We start from the raw sequence: 21,443 nt of genomic DNA, 5'->3' as shown, positions 1-21,443 counted from the left end.
TTAAACAGCAACCAAAGAACTTTTGCTTTTAATAAAAAAATAAAAGATTTTATTAGGCTTGGGGGGAGGTGGTGTTCTTATCTGTCACTTTCTCTTATGCCTCCAGCCCACTTTCTTCTCACTGGAGCTGTTCCCTGGCTCATGGGTCACAGGGCAGGGCCTCCATGGAAACAAGAAACAAAGATGGAACAGAGAAAGGTTAAGGCCAACACACACAACTGAAGGACGGTTACGGGCCCCCAGTCTTCCTCTTCCCCTCCAACTGCAGTCTAGTCAAATCTCCTAGACAGTCAAACATCTAGATCATCGTCTGGGTCTTCTTGATCCAGGTCATCATAAGCATCTGGCTCATAGAAGATGTGGCTGGTAGCCTGGCCCAGCCCAGGGCGCAGTAGAGCCTGCTGTCTGAGGAGAGATAAGGGGAGAATTGGTGCTGGGGAGGGTGGGTAAAGGGTCACGTCTGGACACCCTCTTTCTGTGTGACAGTCACTCCCTCTCTGGCTTCCATGTCTTCTTGGTCTAAATCCCTTTGTCCGACCTTGTGTAGCACCAACTGGTACAGGGATGGATACTCGTAGACAGCTCTTGTAACACCCTAAGTTCTTAGCAGCTTGAGGGCAAGGATACTGTGTAGTCTTGCTTCACCCGCCCACATGCTGGGCACAGAACAACAGGTGTCTACTAAGCCCTTATTAACCTGCCTCTGGCATACCATCTAGCTTTCTGCCCTCCCAGTGCTGCTACCTGGAGATAGGGCCACTTCCCTGGGGTCTGGTCTGGCTCAGCCCAGGCCCAGATTACTTTGGGGACATCAGTGGAGTTGGGACCCAAGGCTCTAATGGAGAGAAAAGAGACATCAAGGTCCTTCCTTTGACATTGCTGGAGTTTGGGTGGGTAGAGAGCCACTCCCCAGACTTGATTCTGGAGGTGGACTTCAGCCCCTATAAAGTTGAAAAAGTTAATCAACAACCTGCTGTCGCCCCACCTCTTAGGCCCAATGTTGGGCTCAACTCAGGGCTTGGGCACTGAGGCCCCAACCTTACTTTTCCGAGCTGAACTGGAAGGGCAGAGTCAGGCTATCTTTGGCTTCTCTCTCCTCCTTGGACAGATGAAGGTTAAAAGTCAAATGAGTAGTGGGGTCCACCTGCAGGTACAGAAGAAGCTGCTGCTCTGCGCCATCCCTGGAATCCCTGACCCCACGCCCCCAATGTCTGCAGTTTTTATCCCCCTCTCCTTTTTCCAGACCCCAAATTCCATCCCCTTGTTCCTGCCCTGGCTGTCTTAGGTACCGAGGGAGTATGAGGATCTGAGCGGGGCCGGGATTCCAGTGGCGGCTCTGCTTGGAGCTCCAAGCTGAAGTCAGGAAGGATGGAGAACCACTGAGTCTGGAGAGAAGTAAGAAGAGGGTTAAGAAAGTTTTTTCTCTTACTGAACAAACCAGAGAACCAGGACCTGCCACTCCAGCTCCTAGCCACCTATGTGACTGCCTTCTTCCGGCTCTTGCATTCCACCTCTCAGCCCTCCAAACCTCTCCACAGGGACCACTTTTGGCTTTTTCTCCTTTTCCATTTCCTGGAAGGTAGTGTCTTTTGCTGGTTAAGCTTATAGGATTTGAGCTTTCCAGGCTATAAAATGGGGATAATAAAACAATCTACCTCACAAGGCCTCTCACATAGAGGAGATAAAATGGGGGAAATGCTACAAGGATGAGGGCCCAGGGAAGTGCTCCATCACATCATCTGTTTTACTGCTCTCCCTCTCTGTCTGACCCCAACATTCAGTCCCCTGTTTCTCCTGACCTGGTGGGTGGGGCGCTGTCTTGGCCTCTGATAGAGGATGTGAGCCGATGCCTGGCCCATCGTACCGCTCAGGGTTACCTCGGTCTGAGCAAGGCTGCTCAATGCTCCCAAAGGGCCTGGGCCGTGAAGCTCTTCATGCAGCAGGCCCAGCACACGCACTTGCTCACGTGGGGGGCTATCACCTGCAGAGGGACAAGAAATGTGCACGAAGGGCAGTAGGGAGCATTCCAGGGATGCTTGGGATCAAACAGTGAAGAGGAAAAAAAAGGCCCACATCTCAGAACTCTGGCCAGATCCTGACTGACCTCGGTTAGTTTCACCACCCTGCTCTGACTTCTTTCAGGCCTCACCTTAATACACATTCTTATTCCAGCGTATATCGAATCAAGGCACTGCACTGACCTCAATCCTCAGGAGCGCCCCAAGGCCTCCAGGAAGGAACTCACACTTTCAATGTTTGTTCTCTACTTGCTTTCAGTCTCAGCTCTTGTACACTGAACTACCTGCAATGTCTGGAACTTGCCAAAAATCCCAGTCGGTGCCTTAGATCCCCTCCCATCTTTCTTTTTAGCTGCATTTAGTGTCAGGCACTAAAGACTTGCATTTTTAGGTTGAACTGTATGAAATTGCTAACATCTGATCATATCTGACCTATAAAAACAGCAGTTCCAAGTGGTTCATCCTAATACTATATAAACTCCATCCTCCAGAGGAAACTGAAGCACTGTCAGACCAAACAGCTGTGTACCGAGCTGGGTATCTGACTAAAGCCCATCCTAGGACCCACTGTACTTTAGGGCTAGTCCCAGAGCTATCAGCTGGACAAACTGGTCTGGCTGACCCTTTGATCTTCAAGCCTTCCTTAAGGTACTCTGTGCATGTCCCTTTATCATCACAATCCTTATCAGACTATCCAGTAAATTGCTTGTTTACTAGTCTGTACCCTTTATGGGACTTTGAGCTCCTGGAAGGCAAGGACCCAACAGAGCGTATGTATATACCTAACATTTGTTGAATGAATGAATGAGTGACAGAAAAAAAAAAAAACTTGGAAAAGAAAAAAAGAGTGATTGATAGCATTATGAAGCAACCAAGAAATAGAATAAAGATAAAAGTGATGGAAGAAGGCTCAACTGGAGATCCCTGATATGTTTCTTGTTAGGGTGGAGAGGGGCACATGGTTGGCAGGGGGAATGTATGAGGGGAAGAAACAAGAAGCCTCACCAGGGCAGGAGTCCTGACGGCTCAGCGCATGCAGGGTCTGGCAGAGTGTGGGGCAGGGAAGGTGATGCAGCAACCAGCTGAGGGAATCAAGAGCAATGGTGGCAGGGCCAGAACCTGTCCTCTTGTCCAGGGCCCTCAAGGCTTCCAGGGGCCCGCCAGGAAGGGCTTTCCCAGGTTTTGACCAGCTGAGAGGGTCTCTAAAGAGATCATGGTAAACCAATCTGTAAAGGGAAAATAAAAGGCATGATTATACTACTCCCCTGCCCCTGCCATCTCCAACTTTGGCTTCTGATCTTTGTGGTTCTGTTTCCTTGATTTTCACTAATATTTTAAACATCAGTGAAAAGGTGTTTTTTTTTTAAAAACTGAGAAGTAGAATATAGTGACTGACAGCACAGACTTTGGTGTCAAACAGACCTGAGCTCCAAGCTTGGTTCTACTTGCCCAAGGTCACCTGATACATTATTTCATCTAAGACTCAGTTTCTTCACTTATAAGACAGGAATACCAACCTCCTGACATTTAGCACAGTGCTTGACAAGTACTAAACACTTAATAAATGTTAACTATCATCATTATCAAATATTTCCTGAGTGGTGCCTAAAATGTATCATTCTCTGAATGGATAAAGAGGAAGGAGAAGACCTGAGACATGGTTCCTGCCTGTAGAACAGCTTAGAGAAGGTCAAGCAGCAAGTCCTGTCATACTAACTACAGATAAAATAACAATTCAGGTAAAGAAACTGGCATGGACTAGAAATCCTGGGAAAGCTTCACAGTGGCAGAACTTGTTCCCAGACACCTCCTTTGTATCTTCTGCCTCTCTTGTGACTGTCATCTTTACAGCATCACGTCTACTCTAACAACTGATACAAAATTTGGGCAGATGTAAACTACCGTTATCCAGCTAACTACACAGACCAGGAAATAATTTTTCTTAACCAGCCATGGGTTCAGGGACCTCCTGATCTGGGTGCTTTCCTCTGCCCCACATCAGTCTGTAAGTCCTGGAAGATGTACCTGCTAACATCCTTTTACATTTGTCCCAAACTGTCCACCCTGCCTTAAGCCAGGCCTCTGTCTCCTACCATTATTCTCTGAGATTTCATTGGAATACAAATTCTACTTCAATCACTGCTCTAACCAAGCACAGTTCCTAGTTCACAACTAGCCCTTAACCAGCACTTCTACATCTGAGAGAACCTGCATTTTTGCAAAACCCTCCTCACTTGGTCTCCCTAAGTCCAGGCTCCCCCCCACCCTGCAACCCATTCTCCACAGTGTGGAGTCTTTCTAACAGGTATGATGTTATCACTCTCCTTTCAAGTTTTCCTTTTCATGCTCTGTAAGACGTTTCACTATTATCAGATACTGCTCGTTGTCTGACCTCAGGAAGCTCCTCCATCTCCCACAAACAGGTATGGCTTCCATGTTGTTGTTTAGTCACTAAGTCGTGTCCTACTCTTTTGTGACTCCATGGACTGAAGTCCACCATGCTCCTCTGTCCATGGGATTTCCAGGCAAGAAGACTACAGTGGGCTGCCATTTCCTTCTCCAGGGGATCTTCTGACGGAGGGATTGGACTGGCGGCTTCTGCCGCATCTCCTGGACAGTAGGCAGATTCTTTACTACTGAGCCACCAGGGAAACCGGATGGCTTCCATATCTCCCTAATTATGCATAAATTGTTCCTTCTGCTTGTAGGACAAATCCCTATGTAGCTTGCAGTTAGTGTTGATGTACGCTGATCACTAGACTGATTAACTCAAAAGGCAGAACATGTTTATTCTTATTCTCCAGGGCAGTCTCTAATGCTAGCCTGTACTGTTGGCCTTTTACTATGCTATCCCTTTCATCTTCTGTAGTCCCTGTTTTGGATTCTCCATATACTACTCTTCATCATTCCACTTACTAATTCCTACCTCCTTTGAAAGACCCATTTCCATTCAATTAATTGTCGACTAGGCTTTAAGCTTCTCTGGTGGCTCAGATGGTAAAGAACTGGCCTGAAAGCAGGAGACCTGGGTTCGATCCCTGGGTGGGGAAGATCCTCTGGAAAAGTGAATGGCAACGCACTCCAGTATTCTTGCCTGGGAAATCCCATACCCAGACTGTAGCCTGGGCTACAGTCCACGGGGTAGCAAACAGTCGGAAACGACTGGGCAACTGACACTTTCACATTAGTACATAACAGGTTTTTTCTCTGTTGCTGGAAGGGAAATTTCTCAGCAACATTAGTCCCAAATTCAATTAAATTTCTTCCAATTTGTACTTACCGGCTGTTGATACTGGAGTCAAAACCTTCACGAAACTCTTCTTCGCTGACTTCACAGCCCAGGACGTGGACTTGCTCCCCACTGAGGCAGAGATGAGGGGGACTGTCAGAGTGGGACCCAGGCTCCCTTATTGGATGAAACGGCAAGACCCTGCGGGATACTCACCGCAACGCCGATTTCTTGACGAGCGCCTTCAAGAGACTACGCCCCTCCCACTCCACGGAGTCTGGAAAGAGCGAATGACAAACAGCTTGAGAACACTGAGGTTTTCGTATTCACGAAGTAGTCGAGACCTCCACCCCTGGCTTGTGACCTATAGCCCCTCGCCTCCACTTCCGCCTCTTGAGCCGTGTTCCAGAGCCCCTGTGCCTTCGACCCTCACCCCGAAGCAGCACCAGGCCATCAAGAGCCAACAGCGACTCCAACATCCCCAAAATGCGTCCCGTCCCTCTTCGGACGCCCTCTGATGGCGTCACTGTCCATTGCCCCGCCCCCTCCACGTGAAAGGGGCGAGACATCCGCGATCCCTCCCACCACTGAGACCTGGTATAGCCTGGAGAAGTGATTAGGTTCACTATCCCAGAAAGGCGAACAGGGAATAGTGCCTCCTGACTGGTGGTACACACACGTAGGGACGACGCCCCTCTCTACAATTTTACCGTGATCGGGGCGGAAAGAGCCGTTGGGGCAGTTGTCCGTGAGAGGGGGAGGTGGTCGCGCGAGCCCTTCCGACGGTCTGCGCCTCGGGGAAAAGTGACGTCACTCCGCTCAGCCCAAGCAATTCAAGGCGGGCCTGCTGTGCTCCAGGCTCCGCCCACCCATCGCCCCCCCGCGCATGCGCAATATTGGGGACTTGTTCGGAGCACGCCCCACTTTCCTTATTCCCACCCCCATAGACCGAGTAGGGGGAACTTTAGTCCAGGTGAAGCGAATACACGTCACCACCGGAAGTAGTGTCAGAGGGGAAGAGGAGGGGGGAAGAAAGGAGGAGGGAGCCCTTTGGGCGGTAAAATGGCGCCTGTCAGAGTGGGAAATCCAGCTGCAGAGGCTGCAGCCCCGCTCCCCAGCGGTTGAGGCGCCCCCGACCTCGGGGAGGGGGAGGCCGCTCTGGTCCAGCCATCCGCGTCCTTCGGCTCCCCCTCCCCTTCTTCCTGGATCCTTGGCTCACCCGGCCCGTACGCCACCGCCTCCTCGGCCCTTCGCGCGCCGCTGCCCCCGCCCGCCCCTTTCCCGCGGGCAGCCCCCTAGCGCGCCTGCGCAGCGGGCCACCCTCCGCTTCCCCCCCTTCCCCTCCCCCTTCCTTCTCCCTCCCTCCCTTCTCCCTAGCCCCCTCCCCCATAGCCCCCTCCCCCAACTCTCCATCCCCTTCCCTCCTGGTCTCGGAGGACCCCACTGTAGCCCGACCTATCTCGGCCCGCAACCTCGGCGAAGCCGTCGGTGCCACTCCCCGCCCATGTGGGCCCCCGCGGGCTGCCCACGCCTGTCCCCCAGCTCCCCGTTCCGCTGGGCTTTTCCCTCGTCGTGGGTGGCTTTGTGAGCCGCCCGCTCCGTGCTCCTCTCTGCAGCCTCTTCTGCCACTCGGGGCCCCCGTTCCCCCTCCCGGTGGCGGGGGGCTGCCCCCGGGGGGCTGGCGGAGCTGGGCCGCGGGGGCCCCGGGGCCGGCGGTGCCGGGGTCATCGGGATGATGCGGACGCAGTGTCTGCTGGGGCTGCGTACGTTCGTGGCCTTCGCCGCCAAGCTCTGGAGCTTCTTCATTTACCTTTTGCGGAGGCAGATCCGCACGGTGAGCCTTGGGTGGGCGCTGGTGGTGGTGGGGACCTCTGTCAGCGGTGCTCAAGGGTTTTCGGAAAGTGTCGGGCCTCTGTTTGGGCCTAGCAACCGAGTCCTGGCGGCAGCTTCTACCGCTAGAGAATTAGAACACCCGTAGCTGGGCATGAGGTGGGATGGGAAAAAGGAAGACCCTTGCGGTAGAACCGAGATGGTGGAGGGGGGCTAGACGGTAAAAGGATTTGGTAATTCTTGGGGGCCAGGGTGGTGGGTGGGGCGCTCTTTAAGAAAGCTGGAGTTGTTGCTAAAGAAACCGAGAGGCGGGGGACACCTGTTTGATGGCAGCAGATCCATCGGTGTGGGCTAGTCAAAGACCCTCCTATTATTTGGAGTCTCCGTGTGTGTTTGGTCTTAATACAAGGAATATACCGGCTCCTGTGCCAAGGGTGGGGGTGGGTGGGAGAGCGTATGTGACAAACAAGAGTGGGAACTTAGGAAAAGCCCTGGGTATGCAGGAGAAGCCCCTGCGGTTCAGATTAAGGAAACTCTAACCAAAAGGTCCTCAAAACCCAGTTCATAGTGTAAGTGTGAATATTTAGGCTTATCATGACTCTGGGATTGAAAAACGCATAAAAATGCGTTTATGATAGTCATCTTTATTTGCAGAAGGGAGCACATTAAAGTTTGAGTGTTCTCATCAGAAGACGGTGCTTGTCAATTGTAAAGACTTCAATCTGAGGGCATGCTTGTTTTTCCAGGAGACCCCAGTGTTGTGAGGGATACTGTGGGGAGTGTATCTCTGGGTTCCCTCCCCCATAGCTTTTCTCCAAGGTCAAAGCTCCTTAGGCTAACATAATTTAATAAATGTGCTGTGTGTTCTCACCCCCATGGGGGAGAATCCACTGAAGGAGGCTGGGGAGGACTCAGGGAGTTGGGGTGTCGAGAATCTCCAGTCTGTGCTCTGGCATAACTCAATAAAACTGGAAGAAATAAAATGTGGTAGGGGCTGCCTAGGTCAAAGAATTTCCAGACAACCCTGAGTGGTAGTGGTGGAATGGGCCTGGCCTTGGCTTCAGTGTCTCCTTTATCAGTCTACTTTCACTTTTTGATTTAGGGTGAGGATTGTTTCTGGGTGGTCATGGTTGTAGGCAGGACTGTTTCCCCAAGACAAGGGTTAGGAACTAAGAAGAATCTGAGGTCAGAGATGCTGAGATGCGTATGTGGCTAGCTCCTGGGGTTTTCCTTCCATGTTAGGTGCTGTCCTCTCTTCCTGGCCTTGCAGAGAGCATCCCCCTTGCTTCCCCTTCTTTTAGGGGAGAAAATGGTTTTCTGGGTGCAGAGATGTGCACCAACCAGCCCATCTAGAGACAGGTCCCCTGACCTCCCAGTCTTTTGTCTTCCCTTCCTTCCTTCCTTCCAGTCTGGTTTCTACCCGCCCCCCCCCCCCCCCCCCCCCCACCCCCTGCCTGCCCCCTTTCTGGCAGATGCTTAGAGCATTCCCTACATGCTCAGCATGTGCAACCCGAGATAGCAGAACAGGACACCCGAGCTGTCGCGGCCCTCATCTGCAGCCCTGCGAGAAAAGAAGGGCAGATGCCTTGGGATTAGGGGGAGAGGGCCCTTTGGTTTGCAAGTGGGGAGCCTGGTTCTGGTGAGGCTTGGAGCCTAGGGATGGACTGTGCCTAGAAGAAAAGGGCAGAGGAGGGAATCACCAAGCTCTGCATGCGAGAGACCTGAGTGTTGGAAACAGGAGTCTCTAGAGAGGCGGAGAAGCTGTAAGGCCAGGCTGGTGACATCCTTGTCCCTTCCTCACCTCGCACTCACAGCCCTTCACTCTGACCTTCTTGGTGCTCTATCAGTCTGCCTAGTGAGTGGGGCTTTCCGGTGTTCTCTGCCTTGCCCTGGGTACCAGGATAAGGAGGCTGTTCAGAAGGCTGAGGCTCTCTGCAGCTTGTGACTTGGCTAGTAGAGACAGAAATGGACAGGTGGCTGGTTAAAATAGGCCTGGTGGCCCCCAGCCAGAGGAACTTAGCTGACCTGACAACCCCTGGATTCCCTCATTCTCTGTTCCCCTTAGTGACCCAAGGACCTCCCCTCCTGACACCTACCCTCTGTCCGCTAAGGATTCTGAGGTGCTCAGCTCCCAACAGGAGGTGATGGGAGTTGTCACAAAGGATTCTTGAGGTGGAGGTGGGCAGGGCCATGCATTTCCATATAGCAGGATAATATCGTGGATAACCGGACAGGTTCTTGGGTCAGACTGCAGGGGTACAATCATGGCTCCACCATTTCATTGATTCTAGTGTGGAGTGACCACCCTTGCAATAGTGTTCTAGGAATACAGCCATGATCAAGACAACATCCATGCTTTGATGGTCTTCATTCTTACTGGAGGGGCAGACCACTAATTCCTAGCTGTGTGGTCTTAGGTTATTTAACTTCTCTCAGCCTTGGTTTCTTCATCCTTAAAACATGGGTGATATTATTGTTATAATTATTATTAGGGTTGTTTTGAGGATTACGTAAGTAATCCTAAATGATACCATGCCCAATTTATAGGGGCTTCCCTTGTGGCTCAGCTGATAAAGAATCCGCCTGCAACACAGGAGACCTGGGTTTGATCCCTGGGTTGGGAAGATCCCCTGGAGAAAGGAAAGGTTATCCACTCCAGTGTTCTGGCCTAGAGAATTTCGTGGACTATACCCATGGGGTCGCAAAGAATTGGATGCAACTGAGTGACTTTCACTTCAAGTTTTAGTAAATGTTCAACATGTGCTTCCTGTTGTTAGTGGGGAAGATTTCCTTGTCCAGGGTTTAACCCTCTCTCTTGCTATTCCTAGGTAATTCAGTACCAAACTGTTCGATATGACATCCTTCCCTTATCTCCTGTGTCCCGGAATCGGCTAAGTGAGTATGCTGGCTGGGAGGAACCCTAGGTGAGGTCGGGTTCAAGGTCTTGGCTGGAGGTAGGTTGGTGTTACCCCTTCCCCTTGTGGTTCAGGCCAGGTGAAGAGGAAGATCCTGGTGCTGGATCTGGATGAGACACTTATTCACTCCCATCATGATGGGGTCCTAAGGCCCACAGTCCGGCCTGGAACGCCTCCTGACTTCATTCTCAAGGTGTGTGGGAGTGGGAAGTGATGGAATAAATTGTGTCTGTAATTCTGCTCAGATTCTTTCCCAATCCCAGAGTATCTCGTCCCTGGCCCTGTCCTTGGGCCCTGGGGGCAGCCTGAAAAAGGGGAGCAAGCAGTGGGAGGGTAGGGGGTGTCCTTGAGGCCTGGGTGGAGGTGCTTAGGATTTCTCCCAGCCCTGGTATGTTCCTCCGCAGGTGGTAATAGACAAACATCCTGTCCGGTTTTTTGTACATAAGAGGCCCCATGTGGATTTCTTCTTGGAAGTGGTGAGTTTGCAGAAGCTGAAGGCAGTTCTGGGATGAAGGAATGGTTTTAGGGCTCTGAGAATGTAGAGGATTTGGAGGAATTAAGGAATCAGGAGAAATGGGCAGGGGCAGTTTTGGAGAGGGGAGGTTGTTGGATGGTCAGAGAATGGCTTTCCATGGTTAGGGTTCATTTATTGTGCTGATGCAATTCTATTTTTTCGTGGCTTTCCTGCTCTCTTGTTCTTGCATCTCTGAATCTTAAGGGGGTATGATGCCTAAAACTTGGGAGTCTGAGGACAGTTTCAAAATTTTGTGTCCTCAGAGACATTCAATGTTGCTGAAAAGCCTGAAGGTCTACACTGGAGTCTTAGTAAAAGGGAACTATATGTCCAAATGAACAATCACCTCTTCTGACAGCTTCCTCTTCTCCAATCTATTTCAGGTGAGCCAGTGGTACGAGTTGGTGGTGTTCACAGCAAGCATGGAGATTTATGGCTCTGCTGTGGCAGATAAACTGGATAATAGCAGAAGCATTCTCAAGAGGAGATACTACAGACAGGTAGGGGACTAGAATCTAAGTCTAAGAATGAGGCTGGGGAGGCAGGCCATCAGGGAGGGACTTCAGTTTGAGGCAACTGCCCAGGAATGGGACCTTCTAAGGCTGCGTGTGGGGGTACTACATAATCCCCTTTTGTGGGAACTGGCTGCTTGTGGGCATTGTTGGGATTGGGGGAGCAATCACAGAGGGCGAGTCTCCTTTTGATGCCCAGCCCACCCTGCCTTCCAGCACTGCACTTTGGAATTGGGCAGCTACATCAAGGACCTCTCTGTGGTCCACAGTGACCTCTCCAGCATTGTGATTCTGGATAACTCCCCAGGGGCTTACAGGAGCCATCCAGGTAAGGGAGAAGGCAGTGAGTCTGGCAGGACAAGAAAGTGGTTCTAAGGAGGTATTTTGAATGCATGGGGCTGGGATTCCCTGGTTTACAGTAGGTCAGGATGCAAGCTGTTTCTCTTTCATATAAGAGTGTTCCCTGCCCCCCATTTCTGTTTCATAAATCAGATTTTTCATATAAAATTTGCTTTAGGTAAGACACAAGGCGGAAGTTTGACTAGAAGCCTTACCCTAGTATGAGATATGGTGATTAAAATTTAATTTTGTTTTGGAAGATAAATACAGAAGGTTTTACTTAGGTCATTGGGTTTGCGAGGGAGGTTATGTATTTTAAAGTTAACCACCCCCAAATAAAAGGGAAAACACCCTTTCTCTCTTGAACCCTTTATTCTCATGTGCCTTTTCACCCACCCTAGACAATGCCATCCCCATCAAATCCTGGTTCAGTGATCCCAGTGATACCGCCCTTCTCAACCTGCTTCCAATGCTGGATGCCCTCAGGTAAGGGAAGCTAGACACTTAGATTTCTGAGGAGAAGAGCGGTAGGGGATCCCAAGAAGGAATAAAAGTTTGTCCCGTTTTACTTCCTTATCTCTTTTCCCTAAGAATATAATTTTTGAACCTAGGTCTTAAGAAAACTCCTCACCTTTAGCCATTGGGTTTTGGGCAAACTGAACCTCAGTCTCAAGAGAAAATGGTGGTCCTTTCTGTCCCATGTTTTCAGTGAGGCTGCTTTACACTAGTGTAAGGAGGCTGTCCCCATGAGGACTCTACCAATGCAAGTTATTGTCGTCTCAGGTTCACCGCTGATGTTCGTTCTGTGCTGAGCCGAAACCTTCACCAACATAGGCTCTGGTGACAGCTGCTCCCCCTCCACCTGAATTGGGGTGGGGGGGAAGGGGAGGGTGAGCCCTCGGGATGCCGTCTGATGCCCTGTCCAACGGTGAGGACTGCCTGGGCAGGGTCTGCCCCTCCCACCCCTCTCTGCCCTGGGAGCCTTGCACTCCCTACGGAGTCTGGATGGACACAAGGGCCAGATTCTGAAGCAGCCTCACTCTTAACTTCGTGTTCGCACTCCTGGAAACCCCAGACTGGGACATAAGCGGAGACCTAGGAGAGCCGCAACAGTGTCTGGTGGAGAGACACGACTGGCCAGAGTGAGAGAGACATTCGGTAATCCGGGAGGCTCAAAAGAGAAGCCAAGCCAGCTTTGTTGTGATTTGATTTTTTAAAAACTCTTGTACAAAACTGATCTAATTCTTCACTCCAAGGGCTGGGCTGTGGGTGGGAAACTGGGATTTTGGGCCACTGGACTTTCCCCAAACTTGTCCCCTCCCTTACTTTCCCTCTATTTGCCCTTCCTCCTAGATTCCCTCAGATCTGTAACCAGCTTTCTCTTTTTTTTCCTTTCTTCTCTTTTAAACCATGCATTATAACTTTGAAACCAAAGCTGCCCTAGGTCCTTCTCTGGGGTTTGGGGGAATGAGGGCGGGGTTTTTGTTCACATCCACCCTGTCCACTAGGCAGAGAGAAAAGCCTGTTGTAGACCCTAAGGGTAGGGGAAAGGGGAGTGTTGGTTCTCCCTGGCAGGAACGGTCTTAGTGACAGGATGGGCACCCTGGCGGGGAGTGAAGGGATAGCTGTGTGTCCTGAGAGAACCTGAGCTTCAGTGCCGTAGGTCGAAGTATTAAAAGAGTAGAAACCTCGACGACAAGAAAGGCCGGGCTTCATCTGGAAGACTGGCATGTACTAGCTAAGCAGACGCTTCCTTCGAGCGGCAGGCTGGCCCTGCCCCACGTCCCCACGTCCCCACCTCCCCCGGGGCCCTCCTCCCCAAGCCCAAGCCGGCTCTACTTCCTCGCGCCCGCCACGTGATGCTCCGCCCTTTGAGATCACATGACTTAATCGTGCACACAGCAGCAGTGTTCTTCCGCGCTGACGTAGTCCTTACCTTTCAGACCTCCTCTCCAGTCCCTATTGGTCCACTCATTACTGGAACTTAAGCGTCCAGTGCGTCTCTCCAAACACAGGTTTCGTTTCTGCCCTCCTCTATTTCCGGAGACCACTTCCTCCACTTAGGTACTACTTTGTTTTGGTGTCAACGGCCGCCTTCAGCGTACCAACAGGTTTCGTGAATAGCTATCCTTGTAATTATCTGCTTTTCGTCTGCATTACTTCCGAAAAGAGCTTTTGGAGAGCCAAGTCTCAAATTACGATTACCATCTTTTAGTCCTTTTCATCATTACATCCCTGGGGGGAAAGTCGGGAAATGGATTTTCAGTTATTTCCGACGATAGCAAAAGGCAACCATCTTTCCTACGCCGCCTGCGTAATTTACAAATTGATTCCAGAGCGATTACGCTGACGGCGTGAGAGAGGAGGTCAGTAGGTGGTGCTACGCTACTGGCGTTAGGGCAGTTACGCCAGTGGCGTATCATAGCAGCCTGGGAGGCCCCTGTTGGCCGGGGGCGGGGTTGGTGAATAGGGAAGTGGCGCAAGTCCGGGGATCGCTCCGCTGAATCCGCCCGCGCGTCGCTGCCGTCGCCGCCGCCCCCCGTCCCGGCCCCCCCCGGGTTCCCTCAGCCCAGCCCGGTCCAACCCGGTTCCCGGGAGGATGAAGTTCGTGTATAAAGAGGAGCATCCGTTCGAGAAGCGCCGCTCTGAGGGCGAGAAGATCCGAAAGAAATACCCGGACCGGGTCCCGGTGAGGACAGTAGCCAGGGCCGAGGGCGCGGGGCGCTGGCGCTGACGCCACAGCCTGGGCTTGAGTCTGGGACCCACAGCGCAGGCATCAGGTTGCCGGTTGTGGCGGCGTTGGGAACGAGCCCCAAACCGCTGTTTCTGGGATCGGAGGTGAAAGGAATGGGGTACCAATAGAGCTGAAAGTGAGGAGATGTAGATTCGAGAGACAGACCTTGGGGTTCGTGTGGGAGGCTGTGGGGCGTTTGACAGTCCGAGCTTAGCATAGGGGTTTTGAAATTGAAGCTCTTGTTGGCCCCAATAAGTCATCCTCGTCTGATTAACATAATTGTTTTTTATGACGCCGTATTCAGGGATCCTGGATGTTTAGGTGAATTAGTCAATGGGGTCAGAATTCCTATTTAGGGCTGCGCCGCGTGTTAAGAGACAAAGAAAAATGAGTCTGGGGTACGTGTTGGTGCTAGGAATGTTGAGTTCTTGACAGGTGGAATTGTGCGTCTGTGTACCTAATGTCTGCTAATTTTTATCTTCTCTTTAACAGGTGATAGTAGAAAAGGCTCCCAAAGCTCGGATAGGAGACCTGGACAAAAAGAAATACCTGGTGCCTTCTGATCTTACAGGTGGGAACCTGACCCAATACCCAGATTTGTTTTCTGGGCTTGGGAGTGCAGTTTCTGATGGAGGAGACTCCACATAGCAGTGTTCTTTTGAGGGTATTTGTGATCTCTGACTTTATCAGGCCTTGTATCTTTGGCAGTTGGTCAGTTTTACTTCTTAATCCGGAAGCGAATTCATCTCCGAGCAGAGGATGCCTTGTTTTTCTTCGTCAACAACGTCATTCCACCCACCAGTGCCACGATGGGTCAGCTGTACCAGGTATGGTGCCTGGGAAGTAGAGGAGGCTTTGGGGAGGAGTTGGAAGCGCTTGAGAGGCAGAAAGTTTGAAGTCAGCAGTTCTTGGACCAGCTGGCTTACTTAGCTCTCAGTTTTATATTCACCGTTAAGATTTCTGCATCGTCCTGGGTTAGGGATTTGGACAGGGCAGTGAGCCAGAGTAACTGCTGTGGTCCAGACTCCCGTCTAGCCACTCCCGTGTTCCACGGCAGTAGAGAACAGTTTGAGATCTTATTGTCCAAGACTGTGGATAGGATAATACTGCCCAGCTCTGGAGCAAATGAGAGGGAGAGTCAAAGCACTGGTGTTTGGGGTCTTCAAAAAGAGTGATTGTGGAAGAATATGTCCCAATGGTGGGTGGTTCAAATAACTAAAGCTCAGATGCCTGAACGCTGTTATTTTCTACCTTCACCCCAGGAACACCATGAAGAAGACTTCTTTCTATACATTGCCTACAGTGATGAAAGTGTCTACGGTCTGTGAAGCTGCTGCCCCTAAGATGGGGGGTCCCATTCTACAAAGAGAGAGGTGGCCCCACTTCCTTGACTTACTCCTCCTTGAGGTTAAAACACCACCTCCCTTCTTCAGGACCTGCACTTCCTAATGTTTGAGACTCTCCTCCAGACCCTCTTAACACAAGGGTTAATGGGGGAGATGGCCTCTAATACCTCTCCTTTCTTTCTTCCCCTTTCTTTACCACTTTTCCCATTCTGCTTTAGACTTCTTGGTTGTCAATCTCTGTCACATCTGGTGATTGTTTTGGTTTCTGTTCCCTTTCTAACTGCCCAAGGGGCTCAGAGCCCCAACAATCCTTTCTTTTCACTACCTTCTTTTTGGGGGGTAGATGGAAGGGACTGAAATTGTGGGGGAAGGTAGGAGGCACATCAATAAAGAGGAAACCACCAAGCTGAACTGGATTTTTTCTTTGTGTTGTTCCCCTCCCCCTTTTGTTCTTCTCTTCAAGTGGTGGGGAAAGAGTAGGTTAGAGGGAATAGTATATTTTGGTTTGTTCTGCTTATGTTGAGCTTCTCCTTATGTATATAAAGAGTGTGCTTTTGTTGTGATGGATGGAATACTGAATATCATTTCATGAAAGTTCAGTTTTATATACGTGTATATGGGTTGGGTCCTGAGGTTATTAAAGTTTTTTACAGTGGGTTCCTGTGGATAAAGTTTGAAAGCACCTGCTTTCAAGTGTATTGTAACTTTTTGGATTAAGGAAGAGATTTTCGAGTATGGGAGCTAGTGAAAGGACTCCGTCCTCAGATGTATGTCGCTTTGCCAGACTCTGTGCCGGCATGAGGGATCCACTGGAGTGGAATCCAAGGGAGGGAGACGACTGGGAGGAGGGAGCCATTATCACCAGGAGAACTTCATCTCCCAGCAGCCTACCTCTGTCTGGCCGGAAGTGGGGTGGTCCCCGCGGGCGTATAAAGCTGCAGAATTGAAGCAGTATGGTGGCCGAGAGTTCTAATCCCTTCTTCCCGTTCGTTCTTAGCTCCGCCTAGCCTACATTTCCCAGGAGCCTGCGCGCACTCTTCCGCTCTCCCCTCTGCTCCCAATCTCCCCGCCACTCCCCGGGGGAGGAGAGCAGTTTAGTGCGCCTGCGCCAACCCGTGGTTTGCTGGGAGTTGAAGTTCCGGATGCTTATCCAGGCCCCTTCTCGCTCACCGCGGACTGACTACAATCCCCTTGATGCATTGCGCGTTAGCGCCCGCGAAGGGAGGGGGAGAGAAGAGGAGGGAGGGTGGAGAGGAGGAGGGAGCAGGCGGCCGGCGGCGCGGGGGGAGGGGGCCCGGTCCGGGAGTGCGGGAGGCTGTGGTAGAGGGAGGTGGCGGCAGCGGCTAGCGGACTCGAGTCACAACCGAGCCGAAACAGACACCTCTGTGGAGCGAGGCAGTAGGAACACCGAGCACCGGAGGCGGCACCGGGATCCCCGGCTCAGGGGAGGGGGGCGCCGAACCGGGAGGAGGGTAGGGGGCGATGCTGGAAGCCATGGCGGAGCCCAGTCCCGAAGGTAAGCTCTCGACCGGCACAGGGCGCTGAGCCGGCGGGGGGCGGGCGAGGAATCTATTGGCAAACTTGGAGGTCGAGCCCCGGAGCCCAGCAGGGGAGCGCGGGGAGGGGGTCGGGGGCCTGCCCCTGAAGGTGGGAGAGTGACGAGTTGAGAGACCTTGGAGGAAAGAGGAGTGCGAGACTGGGCTGGGGGTAGTTGGAGATTAGACGCTATGTGTGTGTAGAGGGGGTGGGGTGGGATGGGGGAGTGGGAGCTGGAAACCAGAGCTTCGAGGGTTAGGGGCCGAAAGGGCCTCCGGCAGGTTGGGGGCCCTAGAACTGAGAGGTTAGGGGAATCTGGGAGCCGGAGAGTTGTTGAGGAGAGAGGATGTAGGAGAGGACTGAGTGAGGAGCTCGGTAGTTCGCCGAGGTGGGGGAGTTTGTGGCGGTGGTGCCGGAGCTCCCGGTAGTTGCCGCCGGAGGTAGCCCGGTGATTGTTGGAGGGGTGGGCAGATAGTTGTGGGGAGAAGAGGGGGCCTGGGCATTGTCTGCGGTAGAGGGACTTATGCCTGTGGGTAGCTGTGGGGAGAGGGAGCCGGAGAGCGACGAGAGCAGGGTAGTTTTGGGGGCGGTGGGGCGGGGTGGGGGTTTAAGGCCGGCGAGTTGCGCCGGAGGGGGGGTTTGGTCGGCGAGGGTTAGAGCCTGGGAGTTGCGGAGGGTGAGGGGGGCAACGGCGGCGGCAGCTGGGGTTGCTGGGCAGGCAGAGTAGCTGGGGTGGGGGCTAGAGTTCAGGGGTCCGTAGTCTGGTGACTTGGTGGCGAGTCCGGGGGCGGAGGGGGGGGCGGCGGCCGAAGAGAGCTCGGAACTGGGCCCGGGGGCCCGGCGGGGAGCCCGAGGAGCTTGAGACGGGGAGGGGCCAAAGCCCCGGATGGGGGCGGAGGGACGCTGAAATTGTGGGGAGCGCGGCATGGGGGGGCAGGTGGGGCCGCGTCCGGGTGAGAGCTCTCTGGTCTGTCCCGGCCGCGAAGTGGCGTTGGATGTGTGAGCCCGTGTGTGTTTGGAGGTGGGGGGGGGGGGGGGGGGGGGGCGCGCCGGGCCTCGTGCTCGAGTAGAAGGGGCCGGAGGGCGGGGAGCGGTTCGGCGTGGTCATCCTGGACCCTGGGGGCCGGCGGGCGGCGTGTGCGGGCGCGGAGGGCCCGGGGCGGTAGAGCGCGGCGGGGTGGGAACTCGGGGCACTGAGCGCGTGTGAAGGACAGGGGCAGGCGGCAGCCCGGGCTCGGTCCAGGGAGCGGTATGGCGGGGTGGGGCGCGGAGAGAACCGAGGAGCTCGGAGTCTAGAGAAACCGTGAGTTGGGGGGGGCGGGGCGCCAGGCCTCCGGTTGGGGGGGGGAGGGGAGCGCTATAGCGAGGCCTGAGAGGGCGCCGCGCCCAGGCTCCGCCCCTCGCGGGGCGGAAGGGGGAGCAGGGGCAGGCCCAGCACCGCTGGGGGCCTGCTCGCCTGGCTGAAGGACCTGGGAGTGGAGGGGGTTCACTTGGGACCGCGAAGGTTGAGAGGTGGGGTTTCACACTGACTCTTTCCTAGTGCCTTGACTCAGCTTTTATTGCTTTTACAGATCCACCTCCGACCCTTAAACCAGAGACTCAGGTGAGGGTTTCCCATTCCTTTGCAGCCCAATATTACTGCAGCCGCCGCCGCAGGCCACCCACCCCCCCACCCCCCACCCCCCGCCCCGCCAACCTTTTCCTGATTCCTCCTTCGGGGGACTATGCCTTTGGAGATGCCCCTCTTAAACTCTGTGTGATAGATATTTCCTTCCTTTCAGCCACCAGAGAAACGTCGGAGAACAATTGAGGATTTCAACAAATTTTGCAGTTTTGTTTTGGCCTATGCAGGTTACATCCCCCCTAGCAAGGAGGTAGGGACAGAAGGAGAACTGACTGGAGGGTGGTGTCCTAGGGCTGTAGAGGAGCTCTTGAGCTTATGAAACTTTGTTACTTTATAGACAAAGCCTCGAAATTACATGTGAAAGACTTAAGGAAATGGAAATTCTGATGGGAGAACTAGTATCTGGGGTGGGAGTGGGATTAATAGATAGTGACTTGAGTGCAGTGAATGGTTTTGGGGTGTTCTTAATGGAAGGTCCTCTGGGATAAGTGTTAGGAAGCTGGAGATAGTAACAAATGAAGCTGTACAGAAACAGCTGAAGAAATACTGCTCTGGTCTAGGGGATGCAGTGTTGTGAAGGCAGTAGGTGTTGGGGAGATGGTGAGAATTTGAGGGCAGAGGTAACATGGAAGTGTTCAAGAGGAGATGCTGAGGGGAATTGGGATAGTGATAAGTTTTCTGAATACAGTGCGGTTTGGTGGTTTTGGAGGGATATTTTCATCTGTTAAGTTTGGTATGTAGAGGGGCTGAGATAAGGCTGGGCCCCCTCTGACCCTGGTTTTTTCTGTCCTTTAAGGAAAGTGACTGGCCAGCCTCCGGCTCCAGCTCTCCATTGCGAGGTGAGAGTGCGGCAGATAGCGATGGCTGGGACTCAGCCCCCTCAGATCTCAGAACCATCCAGACCTTTGTTAAGAAAGCAAAGTCATCCAAGAGAAGGGCGGCTCAAGCAGGTCCCACCCAGCCAGGACCCCCAAGGTCCACTTTCCCTCGTCTGCAGGCCCCTGACAGTGCCACTTTGCTGGAGAAGATGAAACTCAAGGACTCTCTCTTTGATCTAGATGGGCCCAAAATGGCATCTCCGCTGTCCCCCACGTCCCTGACACATGCCTCCCGGCCCCCTGCTGCTCTCACCCCAGTGCCCCTTTCCCAGGGGGACCTCTCCCAGCCTCCTCGAAAGAAGGACCGAAAGAACCGAAAGTTGGGGCCAGGAGGTGGGACAGGCTTTGGGGTACTTCGGAGGCCCCGCCCAGCCCCTGGGGATGGGGAAAAGAGGTCTCGAATCAAGAAGAGCAAGAAGCGGAAGTTGAAAAAGGCAGAACGGGGGGATAGACTCCCACCTCCTGGGCCTCCCCGGGCACCCCCCAGCGATACAGACTCTGAAGAGGAGGAGGAGGAGGAGGAGGAGGAGGAGGAAGAGATGGCAGCAATGGTAGGAGGGGAAGCCCCAGCCCCTGTGCTACCAACACCTGAGGCTCCTAGACCCCCTGCCACAGTGCACCCCGAAGGAGCCCCTCCCACTGACGGTGAAAGCAAGGAGGTGGGCAGCACTGAAACAAGCCAAGATGGAGATGCCAGCTCCAGTGAAGGCGAGATGCGGGTCATGGATGAGGACATCATGGTAGAATCAGGTGAGAAGTTTGGGGCTGCCCAGGGGCAGCTGGGTTGATGGTCTTGGGGTAGTGTGGATCCAAGAACTCAGAACACCAAACATACCTTCTTTTTCCCAGGTGATGATTCATGGGATCTGATCACGTGTTACTGCCGAAAGCCCTTTGCAGGCCGGCCCATGATTGAGTGCAGCCTGTGTGGGACGTGGATCCACCTCTCCTGTGCTAAGATTAAGAAGACCAATGTCCCCGACTTCTTTTACTGCCAGAAATGCAAGGAACTGCGGCCAGAGGCCCGGCGATTAGGGGGGCCTCCGAAATCTGGAGAGCCCTGACACATGCCATCTCCAGGCTGGAACTTCAAATGGAAACGTGACTTGGGAAAAATGGAAACGTGACTTGGGAACTGAGCTTCAGGGTCGACATGTCCCCTGAAGCTGGGATGTTGTCCTACTTCGAGGCAGAAATTCCCAAGGGAGACTGGTTTGGAAATGAGTGGTTTTCCTGCCCTACCTTTCCTTCCCACCTTGTGGACTTGAACTTGGACCCATTGCAGTTGTGGGTGGGAGGCTCTCTGGGTCCCTAGACACTTGAACTGTCCCTGCCACTGCTCAGTTTCTGGGCCAGGGTTGGAACTGGGATGGAGTGGGACAGTTGTCTATAAAACTCTAGTGTAAATATAGCACTCCCCTCCCTCATCTTTTCTTCTATCTCACTCCCCATTTATTCTACACCGGTTGTATTTTTAATTTTGGGCTTCCCCTTTTGAGCGTGGCAGCTCAGTGGTGGAGTGCCAACCAGAGCTTGGCCGAGGGAGGAAGGAAAACAGAAAGGTGACGATTCCTCACCTCTTTTGTTTTTAATAATACTGGCCAGCTGTTTGTACAGACAGCCTGCGTGTTGTAAATAAAGCAGAGTGGGCTCTTCTGTGTTTATAGCCCTCACTGACTGTGCTGGGGAGGGAGGCTTTGGAAAAGCGGGCTGGAGGTGGGATTGAAACCCACCTCTCTACTAAAAATGACCTGACTGCGCCTTTCCCACCAACCCTAAGACCTCAATTGGTTTTGCCCCGCCTCGTCCCCAGTCAAGGACCCCCCCCCCCCCCCCCCAATTCCCACCCGCACCTCCCACACGCGCGCTACAACGCATGAAGTTGCTTGGAGCTCCTTGCCAGAGAAGATAAAGCGGGCAGGCGTTGCTTGCTTGCCCCCTGAGGGCAGAGCCCAACCTGGTCAGGGT

At 53.0% G+C, this 21,443-nt stretch overlaps 4 protein-coding genes across 5 annotated transcripts; 3 read left to right on the top strand and 1 right to left on the bottom strand.

Annotated features, from left to right (window-relative positions):
* Positions 1–20: 20 nt before the first annotated feature.
* ELP5 (elongator acetyltransferase complex subunit 5) lies at positions 21–5,779 on the bottom strand. Its single transcript, XM_043903639.1, has 8 exons — positions 5,681–5,779; positions 5,464–5,524; positions 5,299–5,379; positions 3,024–3,244; positions 1,800–1,981; positions 1,290–1,385; positions 1,044–1,144; positions 21–405 (listed from the first exon to the last, which is right to left on the bottom strand). Exons 1-8 carry the CDS (start codon positions 5,724–5,726, stop codon positions 291–293), a joined length of 903 nt encoding a protein of 300 aa, XP_043759574.1. The 5' UTR covers positions 5,727–5,779; the 3' UTR covers positions 21–290.
* A 1,169-nt stretch (positions 5,780–6,948) lies between these two features.
* Positions 6,949–12,791, top strand: CTDNEP1 (CTD nuclear envelope phosphatase 1). The gene is made up of 8 exons (XM_043903641.1): positions 6,949–7,081; positions 9,906–9,972; positions 10,067–10,185; positions 10,397–10,468; positions 10,890–11,006; positions 11,235–11,346; positions 11,759–11,843; positions 12,141–12,791. Exons 1-8 carry the CDS (start codon positions 6,980–6,982, stop codon positions 12,199–12,201), a joined length of 735 nt encoding a protein of 244 aa, XP_043759576.1. The 5' UTR covers positions 6,949–6,979; the 3' UTR covers positions 12,202–12,791.
* A 1,032-nt stretch (positions 12,792–13,823) lies between these two features.
* On the top strand, positions 13,824–15,848 carry LOC122694648 (GABA type A receptor-associated protein). Its single transcript, XM_043903643.1, has 4 exons — positions 13,824–14,046; positions 14,584–14,662; positions 14,800–14,918; positions 15,354–15,848. The coding sequence occupies exons 1-4, from the start codon at positions 13,957–13,959 to the stop codon at positions 15,417–15,419; spliced, it is 354 nt and encodes a 117-aa protein (XP_043759578.1). The 5' UTR covers positions 13,824–13,956; the 3' UTR covers positions 15,420–15,848.
* Positions 15,849–16,698: 850 nt separating this feature from the next.
* Positions 16,699–21,135, top strand: PHF23 (PHD finger protein 23). 2 transcript variants are annotated; one of them, XM_043903637.1, is made up of 5 exons: positions 16,699–16,953; positions 18,545–18,576; positions 18,755–18,847; positions 19,394–20,225; positions 20,325–21,135. In XM_043903637.1, the coding sequence occupies exons 1-5, from the start codon at positions 16,920–16,922 to the stop codon at positions 20,537–20,539; spliced, it is 1,206 nt and encodes a 401-aa protein (XP_043759572.1). In that variant the 5' UTR covers positions 16,699–16,919; the 3' UTR covers positions 20,540–21,135. The 2 variants fall into 2 exon arrangements, with proteins under 2 accessions (XP_043759572.1, XP_043759573.1); XM_043903638.1 differs by lacking the exon at positions 16,699–16,953 and adding an exon at positions 17,895–17,972.
* The last annotated feature ends 308 nt before the right edge of the window (positions 21,136–21,443 follow it).

This window comes from Cervus elaphus, chromosome 5 (assembly GCF_910594005.1).
Source record: "Cervus elaphus chromosome 5, mCerEla1.1, whole genome shotgun sequence".
NCBI lineage: Eukaryota > Metazoa > Chordata > Mammalia > Artiodactyla > Cervidae > Cervus > Cervus elaphus.
The sequence above is the reverse complement of the archived record's forward strand: the minus strand, read 5'-3'. Positions and strand labels throughout refer to the sequence as shown.